This window comes from Pongo abelii, chromosome 10 (assembly GCF_028885655.2).
Source record: "Pongo abelii isolate AG06213 chromosome 10, NHGRI_mPonAbe1-v2.0_pri, whole genome shotgun sequence".
Classification (NCBI taxonomy): Eukaryota; Metazoa; Chordata; class Mammalia; order Primates; family Hominidae; genus Pongo; species Pongo abelii.
In genome coordinates, this window is record NC_071995.2 from 11,740,925 (window position 1) to 11,764,492 (window position 23,568).

At 37.8% G+C, this 23,568-nt stretch overlaps 1 protein-coding gene across 6 annotated transcripts in view; it reads left to right on the top strand.

Annotated features, from left to right (window-relative positions):
- Positions 1 to 12,330: 12,330 nt before the first annotated feature.
- Positions 12,331 to 23,568, top strand: part of SMIM10L1 (small integral membrane protein 10 like 1) — a 282,294-nt gene continuing 271,056 nt past the window's right edge. For 3 of the 6 annotated variants that reach the window (XM_054526822.2, XM_024256937.3, XM_024256938.3), the window contains exon 1: positions 12,331 to 12,708. In XM_054526822.2, coding sequence (XP_054382797.1) covers positions 12,514 to 12,708 — 195 coding nt within the window. In that variant the 5' untranslated portion in view covers positions 12,331 to 12,513. The remainder of the gene's footprint in view (positions 12,709 to 23,568) is intronic. The other 3 variants (XM_054526821.2, XM_063712027.1, XR_010135719.1) reach the window with 2 other exon arrangements.

Consider the following 23,568-nt stretch of genomic DNA (forward strand, 5'->3'; position numbering starts at 1 on the left):
ATTTTAAGGAAAATTTCAGAATTATTTAACAACACTTAAAAGGACTCCAAAAAAGAAATTGTTAAATATAAAATTAACTTATGAGGTCTTCTATTAAGTTATTTCTTTCATAGATGCAGAAAGTTAAATTGTGTCTATGAAGTTAAAGGTTTTGCCTTTTTCAGAGAGAATTTAAGATGCCACAGTAGTCTCAAAGAGCTCTGTCTTAGCTTGTTGTTTCCCAAAATTATAATAAATGAGTGGCCTGAGGGAAAGACAAGTAAAATCATCATAATAAACATCATGACCTGATAATTCTCTACCTCAAGGAAGAGCCAATCTCCTATTAAAGTAGAAATAAAGTTAATAATAAAAAGGAGGAGGAAGGCTATCACCATTTTCATGGCCCTTTTATGGGTCTCTGTGCTGGAGTCCCTTGAGCCCAGAGAGTTGAGCTGCAAATTATTGGTGTGTCTCACTAAGGATATAAATAAAAGGAGCAAAGAGGTCAGAGTCAGAAGAAAGGGAATAACGTATGTCAAGCTGAGAAGCCTAAGGCCTTGAAGATAGACTATTTTACTTATATCTGAGTGCAAAGTCATGTTTTTTTCACAACTCACTAATGGCATTGTACATAAAAAGGTAAACGATAAGAACAAAGACCCCAGGAAAAGCACAAGAACCACTCTGTTCATTCTCCATTTCAGCCAGGTAAAAAAGAAGTGGGAGAAATTGGCTATCTTAAGCAAGTAGAAAATGCTTAGGCAGGTGGCAAACCAGATACTTAAGTGATTAATTAATGCCCAAAGAATAGTAAACAGTTTTACTAGTTTATGGATGGTATATAGATGAGGAGATACCACCATTATAAATGAATCAAATAGTATTAAATACAGTTGAATGATTCTGACCATAGCCAAGCTAGTGAGGATGAAATCAGCTGATGAGACCTTCCAACTCTTGGCCCACTCAATGCAGTTTACCAGTCCAATGAGCCCGTTTCCCAGCACTCCTAAGACAAGTCCTCTTGTTGCCACCACCAGAAAGAAACTATTAATTCCAACTGACATTTCTATGAAAATATTTCCAATATTGTACTTCACTGACAGCTTTATAGTCAAACAGTTGCAGATGGGCATGCATTTATTATGCTTTCTATATATGTTTTCATCACAATTTCAGAAGGCATAGCCAAAATTCAGATATATGTTCAGAGATCTTCATGAAAAAAAAGTTTGTCCTATTTATATTGTAACTCCAGTACTAAACCAAATTGTTGTTAAGAGATACAAAGCTTCATGAATACCTTTCTTACCACTTTCAGTCAGCTACTATATAATTGCTAGAACAAACACTAATGATGTCTATTTATCTTCAGCATCAGCCACAATTTTCCATTCATGGTAATGACTAAAGAAGTGAAGTCGAGTATGTAAACATGCAAAAATGAGAGATCATTTTTCACTAATTTGCACTTTCATCTCCCCTGAGCCATACCACTTCAATACAAATATCTTAAATTTTGAATAGAAATTGTTAGAAATAACATTTATTTATTTCAGTAATTATTTGTCTCTCATTCAGTAAGATCCTTCTATATACCAAGTATTTTTGTTGATGCAATATGATTTATAGAAGTAAGTTCATAAAATTATTCATAGTTCAAGAATTTCACCCAAGTCCTAAAACTATTAATACAAATAATTTGTATGCAATGTTATAGGAGCTAAACAGAATAAACAAAATATGCCAGAATTAAAGCTGAGGAAGATACAAATGCTTCAGTGAAGAATTGACTATAGTTCTCTGAGGTTAGGGACATTCAGTTTGAACCGGAATTTTTTTTTTTTTTTTTTTTTTTTGAGACAGAGTGAGACTCCGTCACACAGGCTGGACTGCAGTGGCACAATCTCAGCTCACTGCAACCTCCGCCTCCCGGGTTCAAGCGATCCTTCTGCCTCAGCCTCCTGAGTAGCTGGGACTATAGGCAAGCACCACCACGCCCAGCTGATTTTTGTATTTTTAGTAGAGATGGGGTTTCACCATATTGGCCAGGCTGGTCTCAAACTCCTGACCTCGTGATCCTCCTGCCTCAGCCTCCCAAAGTGCTGGGATTACAGGTGTGAGCCACTGCGCCCGGCCCTGAAATTCTTTAGAATTTATGAAAAGGTAGAAGAAAAGAACTAATACTCAAGACAGGTTTAAGGGCACTTTCAAACTACAAAAGTGATATAAACAAGCTATACCACGCATCTATAGGCAGGAACTTTTTTGTTTCACATTTGTATGGCTATTTTAAGCAAAATGCACTCTCCCAAACTTCCATGTCCTAAATTTCATGTTCTACTCTTTTTTCTAAGTATATAGACTATATTTCCAAGCCTCTCTTTCAGATGCAATGTGACTAAAAGCTGAACAATGTAATGTGAGTGGAAATTATGTGCACTATTTCCAGGCCTGTCCCATAAAAATTTGCCAGGCATCCTCCTCCATGCACCTTTTCTGCTCCTGGCTGCCTGGAATAAGGTGACCCCAAGGCAATCTTGAAAGTTATGTATTTAAGGTCACGAAGTGATCAGCCTAATTTAGTGAATAACTGCATAGGGAAGGTTACTCAGACATATCAGTACCATTAAAAGAACAAAATTAAATCATATTGTTCGAAACGTTTTACATTTTGGAGCTTATTTCTGATGCAGTTTGTCTACTCAGTCTAACACAGAAATTGGAACTGAAAGTGGGCGAATTTGTTTAGAGGATTTGGATAGTGAAGGAACAGATCTTGGAGACTGGCAACATGATGGCACATGTGGTGTATAAGCAAACTTTTTAAAAACATTATATGCAATAACTTAGAAGAAGGCCATGTTTAATGGGTCTCTGGCCCTAGGGGAAGTGGTTGATGAAAGTCAAAACGGTGTGCCAGGGTTGTTCTCCAAAATATTTTAGCAAGATATTATGAGAAAGGAAAAGAATTGACTGGTTTGCAAATAAGAATTAAGAGCAAGAGAGAGTTCAGAAATCTAAGGTTTCAGAGGGATATAAAATCTCACAGGTTTGGGGTATCAAACAGCAATAAGTGAAGACTGAAAAAAAAATTGTTAAGAGGCCCATTAAGACTTTTCAATTAAACATAGAGACCATTGTTTCGAATGCCTTCAAGATAACTGCCACCAAAGTGAAAGAAAGAGGCCTGGAATAAGTAAGGGAAAGATGTTTGTCTATTTTCTTATTTATACAGACATGAAACATTTGTGTAAGGACAACCATTTTGGAAATTTTTATAGGGGAAGATGGAACTGACTAGAAGCAAGTAGATTAAAAACTTTATATGTTGCTGAGGATATTGCATGTGTCAAATAAATTGAGTGATTTAATTAAATATGTGATATTAAAATGACTCTCTGGCTTCCAAACTTGCATTATTGAAAAGACTTGAAATACATACCTTCTCCAGGAAGGTACCCTCCTCATCATCCTTTTCAGATGCAGCCAAGGAGGAAAATAATGAAGAACATCCAGAGGTTAAAGCCAGGATCCTCAGAAAATGATGGATAAGGGAGTTTCTCCCAGAGTCCTGACACAGGGACTAATCAGGAACTTCCCTGTAAATCCAGGGCAGGCGACTCCACATAGCCTACCAAGGAAGGTTTGTCATTGCTATGGCCAATCTACCATTGCATTCCTCCTGTTTTCTTTCTAAATGGGAGGAGTTTATTATTGCCACTTAGCCTGCCCCTAATCATCCACTTTATACTCTGAAGTGATGATATATCTTGTGTTTTTTGTTTTCATTTATTCCCAGACCATGAGGGACTACATTTGGAAGTGGTAAACAGAACTGTCTATCACTCAGAAGCCCTGAACTTTAAGCTGATATAACATAAGACTTTAATGCGTTCCCAGGAAAGGAGCATAAGTGTGTTCTATATGTGGGAAGAAGGGTACATATGGTGATTTAAAAATAGGCATGAAGTCTGTGGCAGATACTGTGTTGCTGACCAAAATCCTTGTTCTCCTCTTCCTGAGCACACATGAGACTACATTTCCCAGGATCCCATGCAGTTGGGTGTGACCCAGTGTCTGAGTTCTTGCCACTGGAGCTTGAGAAGTGATGTGTGAAAACTCTATGTCCCCAACAAATACAGCCTCACCCCAAATACACACATAAATACACATGCACACTTGTAATGAAGAATACCCCCTGGGCAACCATGGAAAAATGTATTAATATTTGTCAAGACTTCTGTAGCCTGAGTCAATCAATAATTGCAGAGTGAAGGGATACATGGAGCACTATTCAGCTGTAAAAAGAAATGAGAAAGATTGCTGTATAGTACTATGGAATGATACCTAATTATTAAATTATTTTAAAAGGAAAAATGCAGAACAATGTGTGTAGTATGTTCTGTGTTGTCTAAGAATCATATTGTCAAAAGCTGACTTTAAAAATGGTTACGTATAGTGTTCACTTCAGCAGCACATATACTAAAATTGGAACAATTACAGAGAATTTTAGCATGGCCCCTTCCATATCTTAAATTTTTAAAAGCAATTAAAAAAGGAAAAAAAATGGTTACCTATAGGAAAGGAAACACAGAGGATATGACAGGAAAGAAGCTAGGCTTCTCTGAATACATTTTGTTTTGAAGTTTTACCCCTGGTACCATGAACATTTATTAAATAATCATTAAAAATTAAAATAAAGGAATATTAATCCTGAAAAATTAAAAAAAAAAATAACAAATGATCCTGTCTGATGGATGATTTAACTAAAAGAGGAATTGTTTCAAATGGTCCTACAACACAGTTTTTTTATCTCCAGAAGGATATACGCTAAAATAAATCTGAAAGTGTTTTAATAATTAAGCTGTTAGAATAATCTAATCTAACTACTGTTAGTTTGAAACTATTATATGCGCAGATGCACACAATTAATTATGTGAATGTTGTGTGGTTACGGACCAAGATTTTCAGCATGAGAAAAAAAGAAGTAAGAATATAAAATCTGAATTGGAAATATCAACATGAACTTATTTTTAAAATCTATTCTGGTAGTTTAAGCACAAAAGACATTTACTAAAGTGTATCAGAGAATCATTACAAAGTCTGCAGAAGCAGATTCAAAGCTAAGCATCTAGATACAATGTGTGTATCAGATTTTTTACTCTACCATATACCATCCCCAAGTTTCTAAGCTCTCACCTTTGCCACAGGGACATAAAAAAGAAGCTGGAAATAACATTTCCCAGACCCCATGGTCAATTAAATTCCCCCTTAAAAAAAGACACTTTGAGGTAAAGCTATTATTTCTTGGGCAGCAATCTAGACTGGCACTTAGGTATCTACAGACTACAAGCATAAGGGTTGGATAGCTACAAATATACTCCTAGGAATCACCCACGTTGAGGCCAGAGGCACCTGATATCATCAGTAGCTATGATGGTTAATTTTACATATCAACTTGACTGGGTTAAGGAATACCCATATAACTGGTAAAACATTATTTCTGGGTGTCTCTGTAAAGGTGTTTCTAGAAGAGATGAGCATTGGAATCTGTAGACCGAGTAAAGATCTGCCCTCACCAATGTAGGTAGGCATTAACCAATCTGCTGAGGGCCCCAACAGAACAAAAAGCTTGAGGAAGGGCAAATATACTCTCTTCTTGAGTGGAGACATCCATCTCCTCCTGCCCTTGGACATTTGAGCCCCTGATTCTCAGGCCTTCGGCCTCAAGACTATACCACTGGTTATATCATGGGACTTCTCAGCCTCCATAATCAATTGAGCCAATCCCTATAATGAATCCCTTTTTACATGTATTTATTATGGAAATTGGCTCATAATTATGATTCTGTTGGATCTATTTGGAGATCTCTGACTAATACAGTAGCCTGCATAGAGGATGCAAGTAGTCGACACAAATATTACTGCCTTCATGTACAACCCCTACAATTCTGGATTCCTGAGAGTAACCATCCAGAATTAGTCTCACTTCCCTCAAAGCCTTCTAATGTTTGTATAGTGTCTAACTCCCTGATTAAACTTCTTCTAACTCAGAACATCTAAAATGTCTTGTTTTCTACCTAATGTGGTCTGAGGCTTCTCAAAAAAAAAAAAATGCTTCTTTTTGTAAATCAGCTTTACTGAAACATAATTTTTATAAATTATATGAAAAACCATTTTAAATATACAGTTTACTTTTGGCAAATTATACAGATTAACTACCACAATCAAGATATAGAACATTTCCATCACCCCCAAAAACATCCTTGACATTCCTAGACCCCTTTGCAGTGCATTTCTACCTCAGGCCTTTGGCTATCACTGACCTGTTTTCTGTCACACGTTTTTCTCTTTGTAGAAGAGAAAATGGTATCATGTTTGAACCTTTCTTTCACTTAGTAGAATGTTTAGAGTCATTTGTTGTTGCATGTAAAAATGATTTTATTCTTTTTTGTTGCTGAGTAGTATTCAATTTTATGGGTATGTTTTCATTTCTCTTAAGAATTGCTGAGTTTCATGGTATTTTTTACTTCATAAGAAACTATCAAACTCATCCAAAGAGGCTTTGCCACTTTGCATCTCCACCAGTAATGTATAAGGATTCTAGTTGCCCACATCCTCACCAATTAGTATTGTCAGTCTTTCCAATTTTTTCCTCCACCTCTTCTCTCCTTTTCTCCCTCTCTTTCATTGTTCTGTTTGAATAATATATAGTAATCTGCCTTCAATATTACTGATTCTGCCTCTGCCATCTCCAGTCTGTTGATAAATTGCCAAAGGAATCTTTCACCTCCAATATTGTTTTTCATTTCTAGTATTTTCATTTGAGCCTCTTATATAGTTTCTATCTCTCTGCTAAAATTTCCTGAGCATGTTATTTATCTTTTCCACTAGAATTTTAACACATTAATCATAATTATTTTTAAAGGTTCTGTCGGAAAATTTCAGCCCCTGGGCCATTATTTTCTCTTAACAATGCCTGGGGTTTTGTATGTGTGTATACATATTTACAGTAAATCCTGAGATAAATCCTGAGATAAATATTACCCCTCAAAAATGGGCTTCCTTCTTATTGTGTCAAACTATTAAGTGTGTGAAATAGAATCAATCCAATCTGTAGTTTATCTGTATTTAGATTCAAATGGCTCCAGTGGTGGAATGCCAGTAACTTGTGTTTTGGGGAAGACTGGAGTGCCAAAGGGATTCTCAGTGTTTGTGCTCAGCTTCAAGAGTCCACACATGCACTATAGAGAAGGCTCTTTCTACACTTGTGTCCCTCTCCCAGTATAGTGGCATTGCTTGTTAATCAGAGAAAAGTTCATGGTGGGGCAATGGGAGCTCTTTGTTCTTCTCTAGCAACTGCCCCTGTCTACGCACCTTTGCCTCAGACGTCGGCCTTTCTTAATGCTCCTACCACTCCCACAACAAGAAAAACTGCCTAAAATCAGTGAAGGATCCTGGTTGAAAGCTGGTTTTCTCCCCCTCCTCCAGTAGCAATAGATGGCTTTTACCCAGTGTCAGCATGGGAGTCCAAGGCAGGCAATCTTCCTGCCCCTCCTTGAGTGTCAGTCAATCAATGTCTTGTATCAGTGGAGGGTCTTGATATCATCAGGTTAACTGCCCCCTTCCTGCAGCAAATGGGTTTTTCCTGGTGTTCATGCAGAGTCCAGGATTGGTGGGTTTTCTGCCCTCCTTCAGTGGCAGATCCTTTGTGTTTAGCCAGCATGCAGCCCAGAGCAAGTGAGTTTCCCTGGACTTCCCCTGTGACAAGAGACTTCTAACACGTATTAATGCAGACCTAGGAGTGCAGGCAGGTTTCTTACCCCACCCCTGGTGCCAATCAGCTATTGCCCAATATCAGAGTAGGGTCCAAGTTACAATGGATTCCCTGCCCCTCACTCAGCAGCAGGCAGATTTTGCATAATAAAGATCCAGAACATGTGTAGTTTTCTTGCCTGTCCCCTAGCACTAGCCAACAACCACCTTTTACTCACGCAGGGTCCAGTGTAAATGGGCTTCTCCAGTTTCTATTTCTCCACCTTAAAACTTAAGAAGACTTTGTTCCCATTTGTTTTAGATTTGCACTGCTTTTAAAACAAATTATCATAAATTTAGAGGCTTAAATACTATAAAATTATCTTAACAGTTCTATAGATCAGAAGTCTGATATTTGTCCTACTAAGCTAAAATCAAGGTGTCAGAAAGGCTGCATTGCTTTCTGGAGGCTCTAGGGTGGAATCCATTTCCTTGCCATTCCCAGCTTCTAGAAACTACCTGCAGACCTTGGTTTGGGGCCTCCTTCGTCTTCAAAGTCAGAAGTGTTGCATCTCTCTAACCCTAGTTAAGAAATAATCTGTTTTTAAGGACTCATATGATTAGACTGAACCCACCTAAATAATACGGGATAATCTCCCATCTCAAGGTGCATACCAATAATCACATTTGCAAAGTCTCCATGCCATATAATGTAACATATTAACTAGTTCCAAAGATTAAGTCATAGACATCTTTGGGAAAGCCATTATTCTGCCTCCTATACCGTGTACCATAAAGGAACTTTCCTAGGTTTCCTGTCTGTCCTCAACCTTTCCAGTAAGCATTCGGTAGAAGCCCAAGGGCAAAAGCTGGCAATTACAGATCACTCCTGTGTCTGGGGCTCCCAGGTATTCTAAACTGTCACATTAAACTACACTCAACCTTTGTAAGAATTTGTTAAAATTTCAGCCATTTTCTTGCTACCTACCGAAATGCCAGAGAACTCTTCTGGAGTTCTGCCACAGATCAAACAATTCATGTCTCCTATTTGGAAAGGCTTGTAATTTTTTTTTTTTTTTTTTTTTTTTTGATATGGAGTCTCGCTCTGTCACCCAGGCTGGAGTGCAGTGGCCCCATCTTGGCTCACTGCAAGCTCCGCCTCCCGGATTCACACCATTCTCCTGCCTCAGCCTCCCGAGTAGCTGGGACTACAGGCGCCCACCACCACGCACAGCTAATTTTTTGTATTTTTAGTAGAGACGGGGTTTCACCATGTTAGCCAGGATGGTCTAGATCTCCTGACCTCGTGATCCACCCACCTCGGCCTCCCAAAGTGCTAAAATTCAGTTTACCTGCTCACCTTATCACTTCAGTTCTAACAAGCTCAAAATAAATTACGACTTTGTAGCCTACCTAGTTTACTCTCTTTGCTAGAGCAGAAGCAACATTCTCTTTTGGTCTACTACTGACTAAAAGGAAGTAGAATTCTCAAGCTGGTTTTCAAAATGCATGCATAAATGCATGCTATATCATATTCTTCCACATGCATGCTTTACAAATGTCTCAATTAAAAAACAGATTCATGTATAGGTGATTTTTCATGCAACCTCTCTGGCCTTGTAATGAAGAATAATAATCTGACAATTATTAAGTGTGTTTCATTGTCTAAAAGAGAGGTTGGAGGGGAGAAAAAGAAAAGTCTTGCTTGAAATATGGAAATAAGGGTATATGTTTAGCTCTGAGTATGTTCTGGTGAGAATTAAAATGATGTCAAACTATATGTACATATTAAAGCCATAGCAAAAAAAAAAAAGAAAGGAAGGAAGAGAAAGAAAGAAACAAAGAAAAGGAAGGAAGGAAGGAAGGAAGGAAGGAAGGAAGAAAGAAAAGAAAAGAATAAAAGAGTTTTTATGTGGGCTTCTACTTGATTTTATTTTTTCCTAATACAAAAAACAGTTTTCGTCAAGGCTTTCAAGGAGCCAAGGTTTCCCATCATATCAAGAATATAATCTTCCACAGCATTATCAATGAGGTCTGATTCAGCTTGCTCTTCCCAAGAATCAGAATCAGAGTGATCAGAAAGGCAGAAGGCTGCTACTATCTGCAAAAGCATCATGCCCAGCAGGCTGTTTACCATAAAGTGAATCAAATCTGCTATAAAAGCTGAAAAACACTACATGATAAAAAGAAAATAAGAAAGATTACAGACTTCAAAATCATTCCTTTCCCAATGGAATGTTAATAAACCAAGGACTCCATCAGAATCATAATATTCACATAATTAATTCTACACTTTATCCAGAGGAAAAATGGCTGAGAAAAATTAGCTATCTTGAACCGCCCCCACCTCCAAAAATTATCACGCAGATAGCAAACCAGAGGGTTGAGTACTGATCAGTGTCCAAAAGGAAACCATACTTTTTTTCTAGTTTGGCATTAGCACAAGTAATGGTGTGGTGTGAACATAAGTATAAAAATATTAAGCAGTATTAAACACAGCTGATAAATTCTGGAGCTGGCTAACTTGATGAAAAGTCAGTTAAAGGAATCCTCCAATGCCTAAGCCAGTCAATGCAGTTAATCTGTACAATCAAGCCATTTCCAATCATGAATTTTCTAATTTGTAGAATCAAGCCATTTCCAATCATGAATATTCTAATCATGAATTCTCCTAATATCACCCTCAGCAAAAGAAGTGTGAATTAGGCACTCAAATCTAAACATCAAGGGCAGATAAAAACTACAACCACCTAAATTATTGCTCCTATCCCACTCTCAGGTGGAAAGAAGGAAATCTTTTTTCAGCTCTAGAGCATTAAGGAGTAGGATTTGGAGCTTTGTGATTGTTCTTTGCCTATTCCCGTCCCATTGGAATAGGACCTCAACCTGGTCATGTTATCAGTGGGTGGCTGCTATTTTCCCCACGGTCTCAGGGTGGAAGATAAAAGTTTTCATGGAGTTACCCAGAAATGGAGCAAGTAGGGCGTAAAGGGTGGCACAAAAGAGGAATAGAAGAGAGAATGAGTCCACATGGCTTTACATATTTGGAAATGAAAAATCCAGGAAAGTAATGACTCCTGTGACCCTGAATGGCTCTACATATTAGTCTTTTAGTTTTCAAAGGGAGTAAATTATATTTGTGAACTGAAACTATATATCTTCTCCCAGTTCTCAGAATTGATCATTTATTTTACATTGCTCTTCAGTCTCTATACCAGTATTTTAGAAGCTATCATAAGTAATTCCTCTAAGTGCTATCTCGCTGGAGTGGTATTGGTGCAGCAAAGTAGCAAAAGAATACTAGCTGGGAACACAAAATTAATTTTTACAAATTTCTCAATGGCATGTTATTTCTACCAGTCATATCATCAGTACACTATATAGAAACAGAGGTACTCTAGGGTACCGTACTTGTGCTCTGAATAGCTGCTAGACATGCAGTGCACGGTGCGATGTATGGTATCTGAACAACGCTTTTCAGAACAAGACTGTAACCTTAACGTCATGATCAGAAATCACACATTTGAATAATCCATGAATGAAGATGGTGTGCGCGATTAAAAAATACAGTGCTTTCTAGTTAAAATGGGAGATAAGTGAAGGTAATGAAATGTGCATCATTTAAATAACAAAAGTATTGTGGCTATTGGAGATTCACTGTGCTGTTACTCTAACGGTATTAAGAGTTTGGAAGTACAGGCCGGGCGCGGTGGCTGACGCCTGTAATCCCAGCACTTTAGGAGGCTGAGGCGGGCAGATTACGAGGTCAGGAGATCGAGACCATCCTGGCTAACATGGTGAAACCCCGTCTCTATTAAAAAATACAAAAAATTAGCCGGGCATGGTGGCGGGCGCCTGTAGTCCCAGCTACTCGGGAGGCTGAGGCAGGAGAATGGCGTGAACCCGAAAGGCGCAGCTTGCAGTGAGCCGAGATCGCGCCACTGCACTCCAGCCTGGGCGACAAAGTGAGACTCCATGTCAAAAAAAAAAGTTTGGAAGTACATAGTATTCCAGCCCCTGGAGCCTAGCCACAGGTTTCACAGATGCATCTCCATGCAGAAATGGCTGAAGCTTCCATAGCTAATCTGAACTTTTTAAGGGTTTACATGGATGGGAATATGATTTTGTATGTATGTCCTTATGTATATACGCGTGTGTGTCCACTAGTTTTTTGCTTGAATGTTTATCATTTCTGTCACTTGCAATTGAAATATTCCTAATAAGTAGAAAAATCCAAAGACTAAGATTGTGATCCTTTATGTCTATGGTATATTATGAATACAGAGACCTCGCGCCTTTATTGGCGTAGGAATCATCTTGCCCTAATATTAATGTTATGAAATCAAAAGGGTAAGACTCCTAACATCCCACATAACACAGCAGACAAACTAAAGTTTTAATCTGGCTTTGGCCCTTACAAATTTTGTGCCCTACAGCAAGTTACATCTCGCTTAGCTTTTTTCATTTTAAAGTGGAACTATCTGCATGGATGTTCGTACATGCTATATAACACATCCTATTCCAGAGCTACCTACCATCAGTTGAGCTCGAAATGGTAAACGCCACAGCGAGCAGCAGACAGGAAGGGGCGGAGCGCCAGCGGCGCCTGGGGCTACGCGCCGCACTGGACGGAGCGGCGGCGGAGGCAAGCTTGGGTGTGAGCCGGTGGGCCGGTTTGCTCACCGTCCCGCCGGTCCCAGCCGTCGCTAGGGGGTCCGCGGGCCCTGCGGCAACCCTCGCTACAGACGCTGGGCGGGCGGCGACACCTGGCCCATGGCCCCCACGGCGGCTCCGTCTTCCTTGGCCGTCAGGGCCTCAAGCCCCGCCGCGGCCCCCACCTCGTACGGCGTCTTCTGCAAGGGGCTGTCCCGCACCCTGCTCGCCTTCTTCGAGCTGGCCTGGCAGCTGCGCATGAACTTCCCGTACTTCTACGTCGCGGGCTCGGTGATCCTCAACATCCGATTGCAGGTACACTTTTAGAGCCATGACTAAGCTAACGGCCTCAGGGGCCAGCATGATGGCCGACTCCCAGGGTCCGTTGCGGCGCGGCGGAGCTGCGAATGGCGAGCCCCACAGTCTCGCGAGAGTGCTCAGGCGCTCTTCGTGGCTGCCGTCTTAGCTACCAGCGGAGCTCCTCTAGGGGACGGCCGGGAACCCACAATCCCTAGAAAGAGAAAATACGCGATTCCGGAAACAGAACTGCAGTTAAGACCCTCGAAAAGATCTAAGAAAGTGTGCATCCTAAAACACGTGACGAATTTCAGAATGTGACAAAGCGCAGAGGGTGCATTATTTCAAAACAAAACAGACGGCTAAAATTTTCAGGAAAAAGAAAATCAGTAAACCGGGAATACTGGGACTGGATTGTAAGCAAGATTTGAATGAATAAGAAGCTGAAGGTATTAAGGCTGTGATATAGAAGGTACATAATTCTTCATCCCACAAGAGAAAACAATAATAATCAGAAACTTTAAGTGAAAAAAAGCAAAACTGTGCAGGAAAAGCATCCTCCAAGTACCAGACATAAAATGCTGCAAGCTTTTGAACTAATGGCGAGAGTGTAAGAAAATGGGCTCTATTTCAGTGCTCCTCTGGCAGGACGTGGATCAAGACTTGGAACCGCAGAAAAGGAAATCCCATAGTAGCACAAAGCTTGGCTGTTCACTGAATAACGTTTAAATAATCGTAAAATACAAATGTTGTTTATGGTTTTTATTGTTTAAGGGCATAATTATACAAAGTGGAGTGCAAATGTTATTTACCATGTTTTAAAAATACAGCCGGAAATACAAGTGGGAATGTTGAAGGAGGGCGGGGGAAGTAAATGGAATGGTGGTTATGTCCTTATAAAGTGGGAACTTGAAAGGTACTGTCTGTTGTTGAGTAGGGAAAGACATTTTTATTACAGGGTAGCCATAACGTTTCTAAAACGGTAATATATTAAAGAGGGAGAGTGGTAGGGGAGAACAGTATGAAGTCAACAGGAAATGCTTAAAGATGGAGAGCTCAGGTAGAATATTTCAAAAAATAAAAACTGAGAGAGTACTTGGTGTATTTGAATACAGCCTAGAGAGCCTACGTTTTCCAAAGAGTGTGGGGATAAATTAGTGATCGCATACTTTTCAAAATTAAGAAAACAGAACATGTAATTTTGAACCCTGAGAAAAATAAAAATTTTAAAACTACACTGTATACAGTGTATACCTCAACTGTGAATAATACTAGTCATGTAAAGTCAGCCATAATTATGTAAATACTGAATAGTGATTTTGCAACAAATGATTCTATAACACTGGGAGGATGGGAGAGAAGAGAGATGTGTGTGTGTAATGGTGGTGAGCCAATCAAGATCTGATATAGAAAAATGCAGAAAAAGTAGTATACACATTTTTTTAGATAAAAAACTATAATAATAAATCACTAAGAGTGGTAAAGTTTTAAATCAAGATCTGATATAGAAAAGTGCAGAAAAAGTAGTATACACATTTTTTTCAGGAAAAAATTAACTAATAAACCACTAAGAGGGGTAAAGTTTTAAACTAGTTGCCGTGTTCTATATTCCACTCATTGTGTCCGGCAAACAGTGTTCTATGGCTTTAAATAGTAAGCATCTTGCTCCCTCCAACACCATGTCTGGCCTTGGGTAATTGTTCTTTCTAGTCTTTATTCTTTGTCTCCAGCCAAACTCCATTTGGGCACATTCTCCTATAGCCTTTTCTACCTGAAGATACTCTGTGTTTTAAAGCTAAGCTTAGATGGTGCTTTTTCCATTAAATTTTTCCTCGATTCCACTGACCATATAGGAGCTCACTTCTTTTAATCCATAAGGCCATTTTCATAGGTTGCCTTATTTTTCCCTAATCGTGCATCAACTGTTTTATATAACCAAGTCGAGTTTCCTAGAATGCAATAAGCCAAAACATTTTAGTCTAAAATACCAGAAGTGTAGTTTAATCAATGAAATAGTAATACCAAGGGATTTAGAATGGTGGACATCACTGTTTCCCAGAGCACTGATGTCCCAATTTGTTACACAAAAGACTGTCTAGTCTTAATCCTGAAATGGTGACAGAGTAGGATGCTCCATTTGGGTGACTACGTGAACATATTCCTACAACTTTTTTCCTCACATCAGTCATTTGTTAAACTGAAGATGATGAAACAGACTTTGTATTTATTACATCCTCCAACATAATTGGCAGCTCTGTGAGGGAAGACACTATATCCTATTCAATTTTACACCCTGTAGTAACAGTATGTGTGTGTACTGTATGTATACATATATATATACATACACATATATAAATGTAAGTAGTAACTATATATGTATATATGTGTAGTTACTACTTGCTATATATGTATACAGTATATAAGTATATATGTATAGTTACTACTTACATACTATATATGCATAAAGTTACAGCTTACATTTACCTCCTAATATATGTGTGTTATATATGTATATATATATTAGGAGTTAAATGTATTAGGAGGTAAATGTAAGCTCTGTGGTTTATCATTTATTCACAATTGCTCTTAATTCTTGAGGTATAGTTTGCCTCCTACATGATGCAATTCAGTGAAATTCCCAGGAGACAAAACAAGATTTTGACCTGAATAAACCACTTATTGTTGTAATTCACAAGTGAGTTTATTCTTCCTGGCACACTTCCAGGTAATATCCATTAGGCTAAGGATTTTGTTTGTTCACTGTTCTATCCCCAAGCCTGGAGCATTGCCCAGTGCAGAATAGCTAATAAATATTGTTGAATGAATGGATAGATGAATGGCAATTTGGTTGGTATGCTCTACATAGTCAGCAGTCAATAAAGGAAACAGATACATTTGTCCCTGATAATAAGATGATTCACTTTATTGCCCATAAATTGGGCTTTTTCAGACCATCATGCACATTGATTGATCCAGAGATCCCTCAAGCATGAAAAAGCAGAGATATAGGTGGTATAATTATTATCAATAAAGATAAAAAGAAATGTAGCTGGCAAAAAAAAATGGGAAACGATGTGTTACAGCTTATTTTAACTATAAAAAGAAAACAGTGAACATAGCAACATATGTAACGTAAGGGATAGGGGAAAATTTTTTTTTTTTAATTCTGGGTAAAAATACATGTGATGACTTGACAAATAGCATATCATTACCATCAGCATCATTTTTAAAATACATTGAGTTTTTAATACCAGGAACTATGAAAAATTATTTATATACATGAGCTCCGTAATTCTCACATATACCCTGTGAGGAAAATATTTTTATCATTTTTCAGAGAAGCAAACCGGGATTTAGAGAGGTTAAGTAAATTCCTGAGGTCATGATAACCAACCAGACCTCAAATGAATCTCCAATAATTCCTAAAGATATATTTCATAAGGAGTTCAATTTTCTTAAATGTGTAGATAATTAAAAATAATTATGTTTCTCAAATTTCTGGACAGAAATATTACCTGGGTAATAGTTTTTTTTTAACATAACTACTGATGGTCTTTCATACTAAAATATAAATATTTAACATGATTTGATATGTAAGTTCAAGTATTTTTTACTCTCTGCAGCCTTAAACCTATTGGCTTATTTTATTAGAGGGTGGTGGGATTGAGGGGTATGGGAGCAAAGGGAGAAAGAGGAAAGAACATTGTCCTCAGGATGGAAGGGAAACACTTTCCTTTGCTACCCAGAGTAGAGATCAGACAATCTTAGATTTTGAAGCCATGTCTCTTCCTGTCCTGAGGATCCCTAACTAAATTTTGTTAGAAAATTTTGCAGTTTGCTTTTAATCGGAGATCTTTCTGGCAGGACATCAATAGCTTTTGATAGAGTCAGGAAGAAAATAAAGTTAAATGTAGAAGCATAAAGGGGTAGGATGAAAGTTGAGGAATATAGGGATAAAAGATGAGGGAAAGGAATATCCTAATACTTGGAAGTTTGAGCATGGGAAGTAGTCTAAAGATGACTTGGGAAGTTCCAAGAAAATGGACCAAGGAAAGAACCTCTGCAAGAACTATGAGAATTCCCAACAATTGGGTTGGATTGATTCATATTAGTCTATTACTTGGGTTACCTTGAGTGTGGGAATTCTTCTTGCAGTTTTAACACTTGTACTGTGGTCTGAATGTGCCCCCCAAAAATTAACATATTGGCATTCTAACCCCCAAAGTGATGATCTTAGGAGATGGGGCCTTTGGGAGGTGATCAGGTCATAAAGATGAAACCCTCATGAATGGGATTAGTGCCCTTATAAAGGAGACCCCAAAATAATTCCCTTACCCCTTTTGCCATGTAAGGTTATAGGGAAAAGTCATCTAGGAACAAGGAAATGAACCCTCACCAGATATCAAATTTGTGAATGCCTGGATCTTGGACTTCCCAGCTTCTAGAACTGTGAGAAATAAATTTCTGTTGTTTATAAGCACCTATTTTATGGTATTTTTTATAGCAGCCTGAACAAGCTAAACTTAATAGGATTTGCTCAGCAGGATTACCACCAGGTCAAGTCATGAATCTTTTCAAAATTTAAGTGAACCTCCCCCTACCTCTACTCTCCACAAATATAAATTTCAGCAATGCTCTTGGGACAACTAAAAGGCCTGAGGACCTTCCCAAGAGCCTACTACAAATGAAAAGAAACTATGGAAGTCTTAGTAGCTTAATTGCAGGACATCCCTGCCAGTTTCTATCCTGATTAGGGATCTGCAATGAACATTACAAAATCTTCACCATCTTCATAGCTTTCAACACCAAGCATATGGACTTAGCCACTGTAAAATAGTGGCATGCATCAATAAACGATAAAGAGAAATGGAGATCATTCATATTATTAGTGAGGGAAGTTGGGTACAACTTTTCATCAACCAAAAAGAGGGAGAAAAACAGTCACATCGCCAAATAATGAAATATTGTAACTAGAATGTCTTGGCTCTAAGATCATTGGCAGAGAATTAGAGATTATGTTCAGCAGATTAAAAAAAAAAAAAAAAAAAACAGCTGTAATCATGCCACTGTACTCCAGCCAGGGCTGCAGAGCAAGACCTTGTCTCAAAAAAAAAGCCAAAGATACGAGATGTTTAAAGTAAAAAAAGGACTGTTGTTCAAGAGATCATTTTCACTTTTTAATTGGTTTTTGAAAACTGTGAAAGTATCTCAAACTGAAGTCTAAAAGGAAAGTAATTAATAGAAGCTTCAAAGTTCAGGGGCCAAGTTATATCTGCATAAAAGGGAAGCTAACTTATTTCCAGAACTGATTCATTTATTAAACATAGGGCTAAGGAATAGAGGTGGCAATATACAAGTCAGGATAATGCCTTTGTCTTCTGAAGCTGCATCTACATTGGTGCCTCTCAAAATAGCTAAAATTGAAAATAGTTTATCTGTCACCTGGGATTTCTTCTACAAATAACCTTCCCAAAAAAATATTGCCTAACATTTTTCTGAATTTATCAAACCAACCATCTCATCAATTTTCTAAATGAAGATTTATTCTTGGCAATCATCTAGCTCAGGGCCTAGGTCTTGCACACAGCATTAAGCAATGTAACAGATGAGTGGACTGGAAGTATGGGTTTTGCAGATGGCCTCCTTGTTTCTGTATTTTAATTAAGGAAGTCTCCAGCTCAAAGGACATGAGATCAAGGGCAGCAGCAAACTATATGAACTATCAGAGATTCAACAGAGACTATCATGCCCTCTGAAATATGTATTGATCCATGCATATTTTCACTAGGATGTCTTCTTTGAGTAAAGCTAAGGACAACATGGCTTGCACACCCAAAATATCTTCTCATCTTAAGTTCTAGGCCTAAGGCAGGGCTCAGGCGTCAGCTGTTTTTGGCATTAGAAACAGGTTATTCAGGTTATTGGCAACTCTTCTATAAATCAACTGTGTGACCAAACTGGGTGGGGGTGCGGGGGCAGGAAACTCAAAAACTCTCATGACATCAAGACTATAAACTTACTTTAGGGGGAAAGCAATTGGCAAAAAAAAAAGTCGATCATTTTCTTTTCCCAATTATTTGTGCCCAGGATAGGATACAGTTCTCTCCAGATTGCCTGAAACTAGCTTTGGATGTAAGAGTCGTGGTTTTCTTGGATCGTGGCTTGCATCTCCAACCCAGGCTTTTATTATGGAAAATGATGGTGCAGAGCTTAATCTCAAAATGCCATTGTAATAGGGAGAATGCAATACAGTGGTAGCCACAGTCCCAGACTGTCTCCCAGCCTTCATCGTTTAATAGTCATTTTCTGTGCTTTTGTTATCTGGAATAGGTCTCTGCTCCATATGGTTTTATCTCTCCAAGGGTAGTACGTGAGATGTGAAGACTTAATCCTAATGAGACATTTACTTCTAAGTCCCACTCATTAGAAGCAAGGGTTGTATATGGTTGTTTAAATTTTTTGAATTTTGATCATTAAAGAAAAGTTTAGGCTGGATGCAGTGGCTCACCCCTGTAATCCCAGCACTTTGGGAGGCCAAGGCAGGCAGGTAATCTGAGGTTGGGAGTTCGAGACCAACCTGACCAAAATGGAGAAACCCTGTCTCTACTAAAAATACAAAAAAAATTAGACAGGCATGGTGGCGCATGCCTATAATCCCAGCTACTTGGGAGGCTGAGGCAGGAGAATTGCTTGAACCCAGGAAGCAGAGGTTGCAGTGAGCCAAGATTGCGCCATTGCACTCCAGCCTGGGCAACAAGAGCAAAACTCCCTCTCAAAAAGTAAAGAAGGGAAGGGAAGGGGAGGGGAGAGGGAGGGGAAGGAGTGGCGATGGGGAGGGTCAAGGGGAGGGGAGGGAGGAGAGGGGAGGGAAGGAGAAGGGGAAGGGGAAGGGGAAAGGAATTTAACTTGTTTACTGAAAGGAGTAATTCCAAACCAAATTATCCACAGTATCTGAACCTAAATATAGCCAGTGTGATTTTAATGTTGCCCTTTCTAAAGCAAAATAATGTCCATGATAATCATTAGGAAATTTATTATACAGTATCTAACAATGAATGGAATTTTAAAAATCTAAATGTCTGTATAGGCCTGGACTGGCCTTAAGATTATATATTATATACATTTTCAGTTACTTTATTTTATTGTAAAAGTCAACCTAGAACTATACACAAATACAAACATGCCTAAAATTTATGCAAATATGTGACATTCTCTTATAAATTTTCCTTTATGTTCTTATTCCTAGTGAGTTAGTTGGTTGTGTTAGTTTTCTCTGATGTAGCACACTAGTATTCATGGTATGACAAAAATATATCATTACACATGTGCACACACACAGAGATCCTGTGTCAAAGTGTGGTTTTGATCCTATAAAGTAAAAATATGAGCATCATTATGGACATAGGGATAAGTATTCAACTTCTTTTTAGAAATTCAATTGATTTTGCACTTATCCTACAAAGGTAGGATAGGTTGAATTCCTAGCTGGAGTCCTAATGAGAGAATGCTATTTTGTTTTAAAAGTTACATCTATTGTTATGAGATTATATGCTTTCAATATTTTTAGTTCTTAATGTATTTTACTTAATGTTATAAAAATATTCCACCTACCCCAGATTGGAGTAAGTATTAGGTTCTAATGGTATTTAGAACCATTTCCAAATACTACTGTTTTTTTTCCTCATATATGAATGTAATCATATATTTGCCAGCACATATAAAATTAATACATGTTGCATTATATATTTTACATTTATATTAAGTCTCAAATATTTCCTAGTTACTAGCAAATATTAAAATGACAATGATACTTACTTTTTTAAAAAAATTCAGTATTACATTGTCTGACTTTATGAGTAAATTGTTCATTTATAGGCCATTCTAGGGAAATTTTGTGATGCTTAATTATACCTTAAAATAATCTGGGTGAAAAACACATGCTAAAATACATCTTCAATGTGTTCTCATTAATTCCCCTGGAATATAGAAAAATCCAGAAAAGTCTACAAAACTAAGGTTTCACTCTTTTTAGGTGGCACTTAAGATGCCACAGTAGTCCCACAGCAGTCTGTCTCAGCTTGCAGTTTTCCAAAATTAGGACAAATGAGTGGTTTGAAGGAAAAATAATTGATGTTAACAAGGCAAAAAAATTGGCCTTCTATTTCTGCTGTATAAGGAAAATCCAACCTGGTAGTAGGAGAGAAGCAAAGTGAACCAAAAAGAAGAGGAGAAAAGACACCATCATTTTCATTTTCATTTTCATGGCCCTCTTATGGGCCTTCATTCTGAGGTCCCTCAGGCCCATGGTGTTGAGCTGCAAATTCCTGATATGTCTCATCAAGGACAGAATTAAAAGGAGCAGTGAGATCAGGGACAGAAGAAAGGAAATTAAATAGATCAAACTGACAAGAATCCAGAGGTTATAATATAGAATTTTACTTACATCTAAAGACCAAGTTGAGTTTCTTTCATAAGTTGTGTAGCTGTTAATCCACAAGTCACTAAGTCCACCTGTTAATGCAAGGTTGAAAAACAGTAAGAACAAAGACCCCAGTGGGAGTTCAAGTAGCGTTCTGCTAATTCTCCATCTCAGCCAGATGAAGCATGGGTGGGAAAAACTGGCTATTTTAAAAAAGTAGAAAACACTAAGGCAGCAAGCCAGGTAACTAAGTGATTGGTCAGTGCCCAAAAAATATTAATAAATTTTATTAGTTTATTGAAGGCATATAGATGTGGCCATAATGCTGTTACAAATGAATCAAGTAGTATTATCCAAAGTTGACTGATTGTGGAGACAGCCAGGCTGGTGAGGATGCAGTCGGCTAATAAGATCATTTGACTCCTAACCAGTCAATGCAGTTAACTAGTACAATGAACCCATTCCCTAGCATTCAGATTATGAATTCTCCCATCATTACTATCAGAAAGGTATTTCCAATTCCAGGTGGCATTTCTGTAGAAACAAATCCAGAAAGCTAATCCTATGTTTCACTGATACTTTTGCTGTCAAAACTTGCAGAATAATATCCAACTTGATGATTTTCAGATTTATATTTAAAATGTTCAGAGTAACTCAGAATGATCTTCCATTTGATGCCATCTCACTTATCTTCACAAAAGATCTTTCTGTTTTTTTTATATTCATCTCACTAGCAGGCCTGAAATATGTGCAAGAAGATCCAGTCTCACATATCTCAATTAACAAAAAACTGTAACATTATTTTTAATCAGCTACTGACTTACAAATTAAATAGTAAATGTAGTAAATGTGCCCACTCATCATTGGCACTGAGAGCAATTTCCCATGTGTGAGGACATCTAGAAGGGCGAAGTCAGGTATGCAAATATCAAACAGATTTCTTTACACTGATTTGTAATTTTCTCCTCAACTGAAAGTCAATACCATTTGGATTTGAATATCTTAATTTTAAAAGAATTATCTAAAAATAACCTCTATAATATATGTATTATTCATTAGTTTCATTAAATAAACTCCATAATATTTCCAATTCTACTTTAGATGAATTAAGTGTAATAAAAAGAAGCATCCAAAAGCTCACAGGGTAGTGAAAAAAAGCAACATTAAATGTGCTTTTACTACTGAATGTAACCACAGTTTGATCAAAATGCAATTACAACACAGAGGAGGGTGTTATAAAATCTATAGCCAATAACTAACTCTAGTTTCATGAAGATAATGACAGTTGGCTTAGGTCTTGAAGCTTTTAGGATTTCTTAAAGAAATAGACAAAAAGGGAGATGATTTTACACAATTACGTAAAAGCAGATGTAAAGAAACAAAAAGTCTTCCTCTATCTGAGCTATTTTACTGAACTTTTGAGCTTGGTTTCCAATGCCTTCCTGGCTATTTGATTTTGAATAAGCTCTTATCAACTGAAATGAAAAAAAAGTAGTAAAAAACGATAGAAAAATAGCAAAAAATCATAAGAGGGAGAATAGGAGGGAGATTCTCCTTTTCATTAATTCTTCCTTTGGTAAAATTATTTGTCTCATAAAAATGTATCCACAGTAAAATATATTTTATAATTTATTTGTATTATTTTGTAACTCTAATACAATGTTTTTCAACCTTGACTGCACATTGGAGTTAACTTGGGAGCTTTAAAAAAACATATTGATGCCTGTGGGCCACCCCCAGGGATTTTTTTTACCTAATTGGTCTGGAGTACATTGCTGGCACTCACTGAGAGGCTCTTGATGTATGTCTTACAGTGGCTTCCAAACCCAGGCAAAAATCTTTCTACCCAAAAGCTGCAAATCTATGATTCTGCAAGGACAGGACAGGGTTTTGCCTGCTTTGTTCTCTGACAGTGTGTTTCTCATTCAGCCAATTTTGACGCTGACTGACAAACTGGCCACCAACTCTCTTAACAACCACATAAGCAACTTTTTTTGTTGTTGTTCATTGGTCTATTTCCAATTCACAGAACATAAAGGTCCTGGATATTAGTAGGTCTTCCATAACTATTTGTTAAATGAATTAGTGCTAACTTACTTGGCACTCCCACTAGCAGCACACCAAAGGAGAAAATGAATTAGTCTTGACTGTGAAACAAGTATCAGAGCAAGAAAAGAAAGTACCTCCTTAGAGAAAATGTTACATTCATATATGAGCTTATGAAAGATTTCTGTTCTAATCCTGAAAAACCCAACACTGTTCTGTAATCTTTCTAGTTCAATCAAGAAAGCATACAGAATCAAAAGGAACATGTTGGTCTGCCACCCAAGATGGGGGAGGCTTGGTACTTCTCTTCATGAAAAGGAACTGCTTCTGGCCCAGGGAGATGAAGATGGCTAGAAAACTAGATTTCGTGACACAAGAAGCAAGATAGCTCTAGAGATCACTGATGTTTTCAG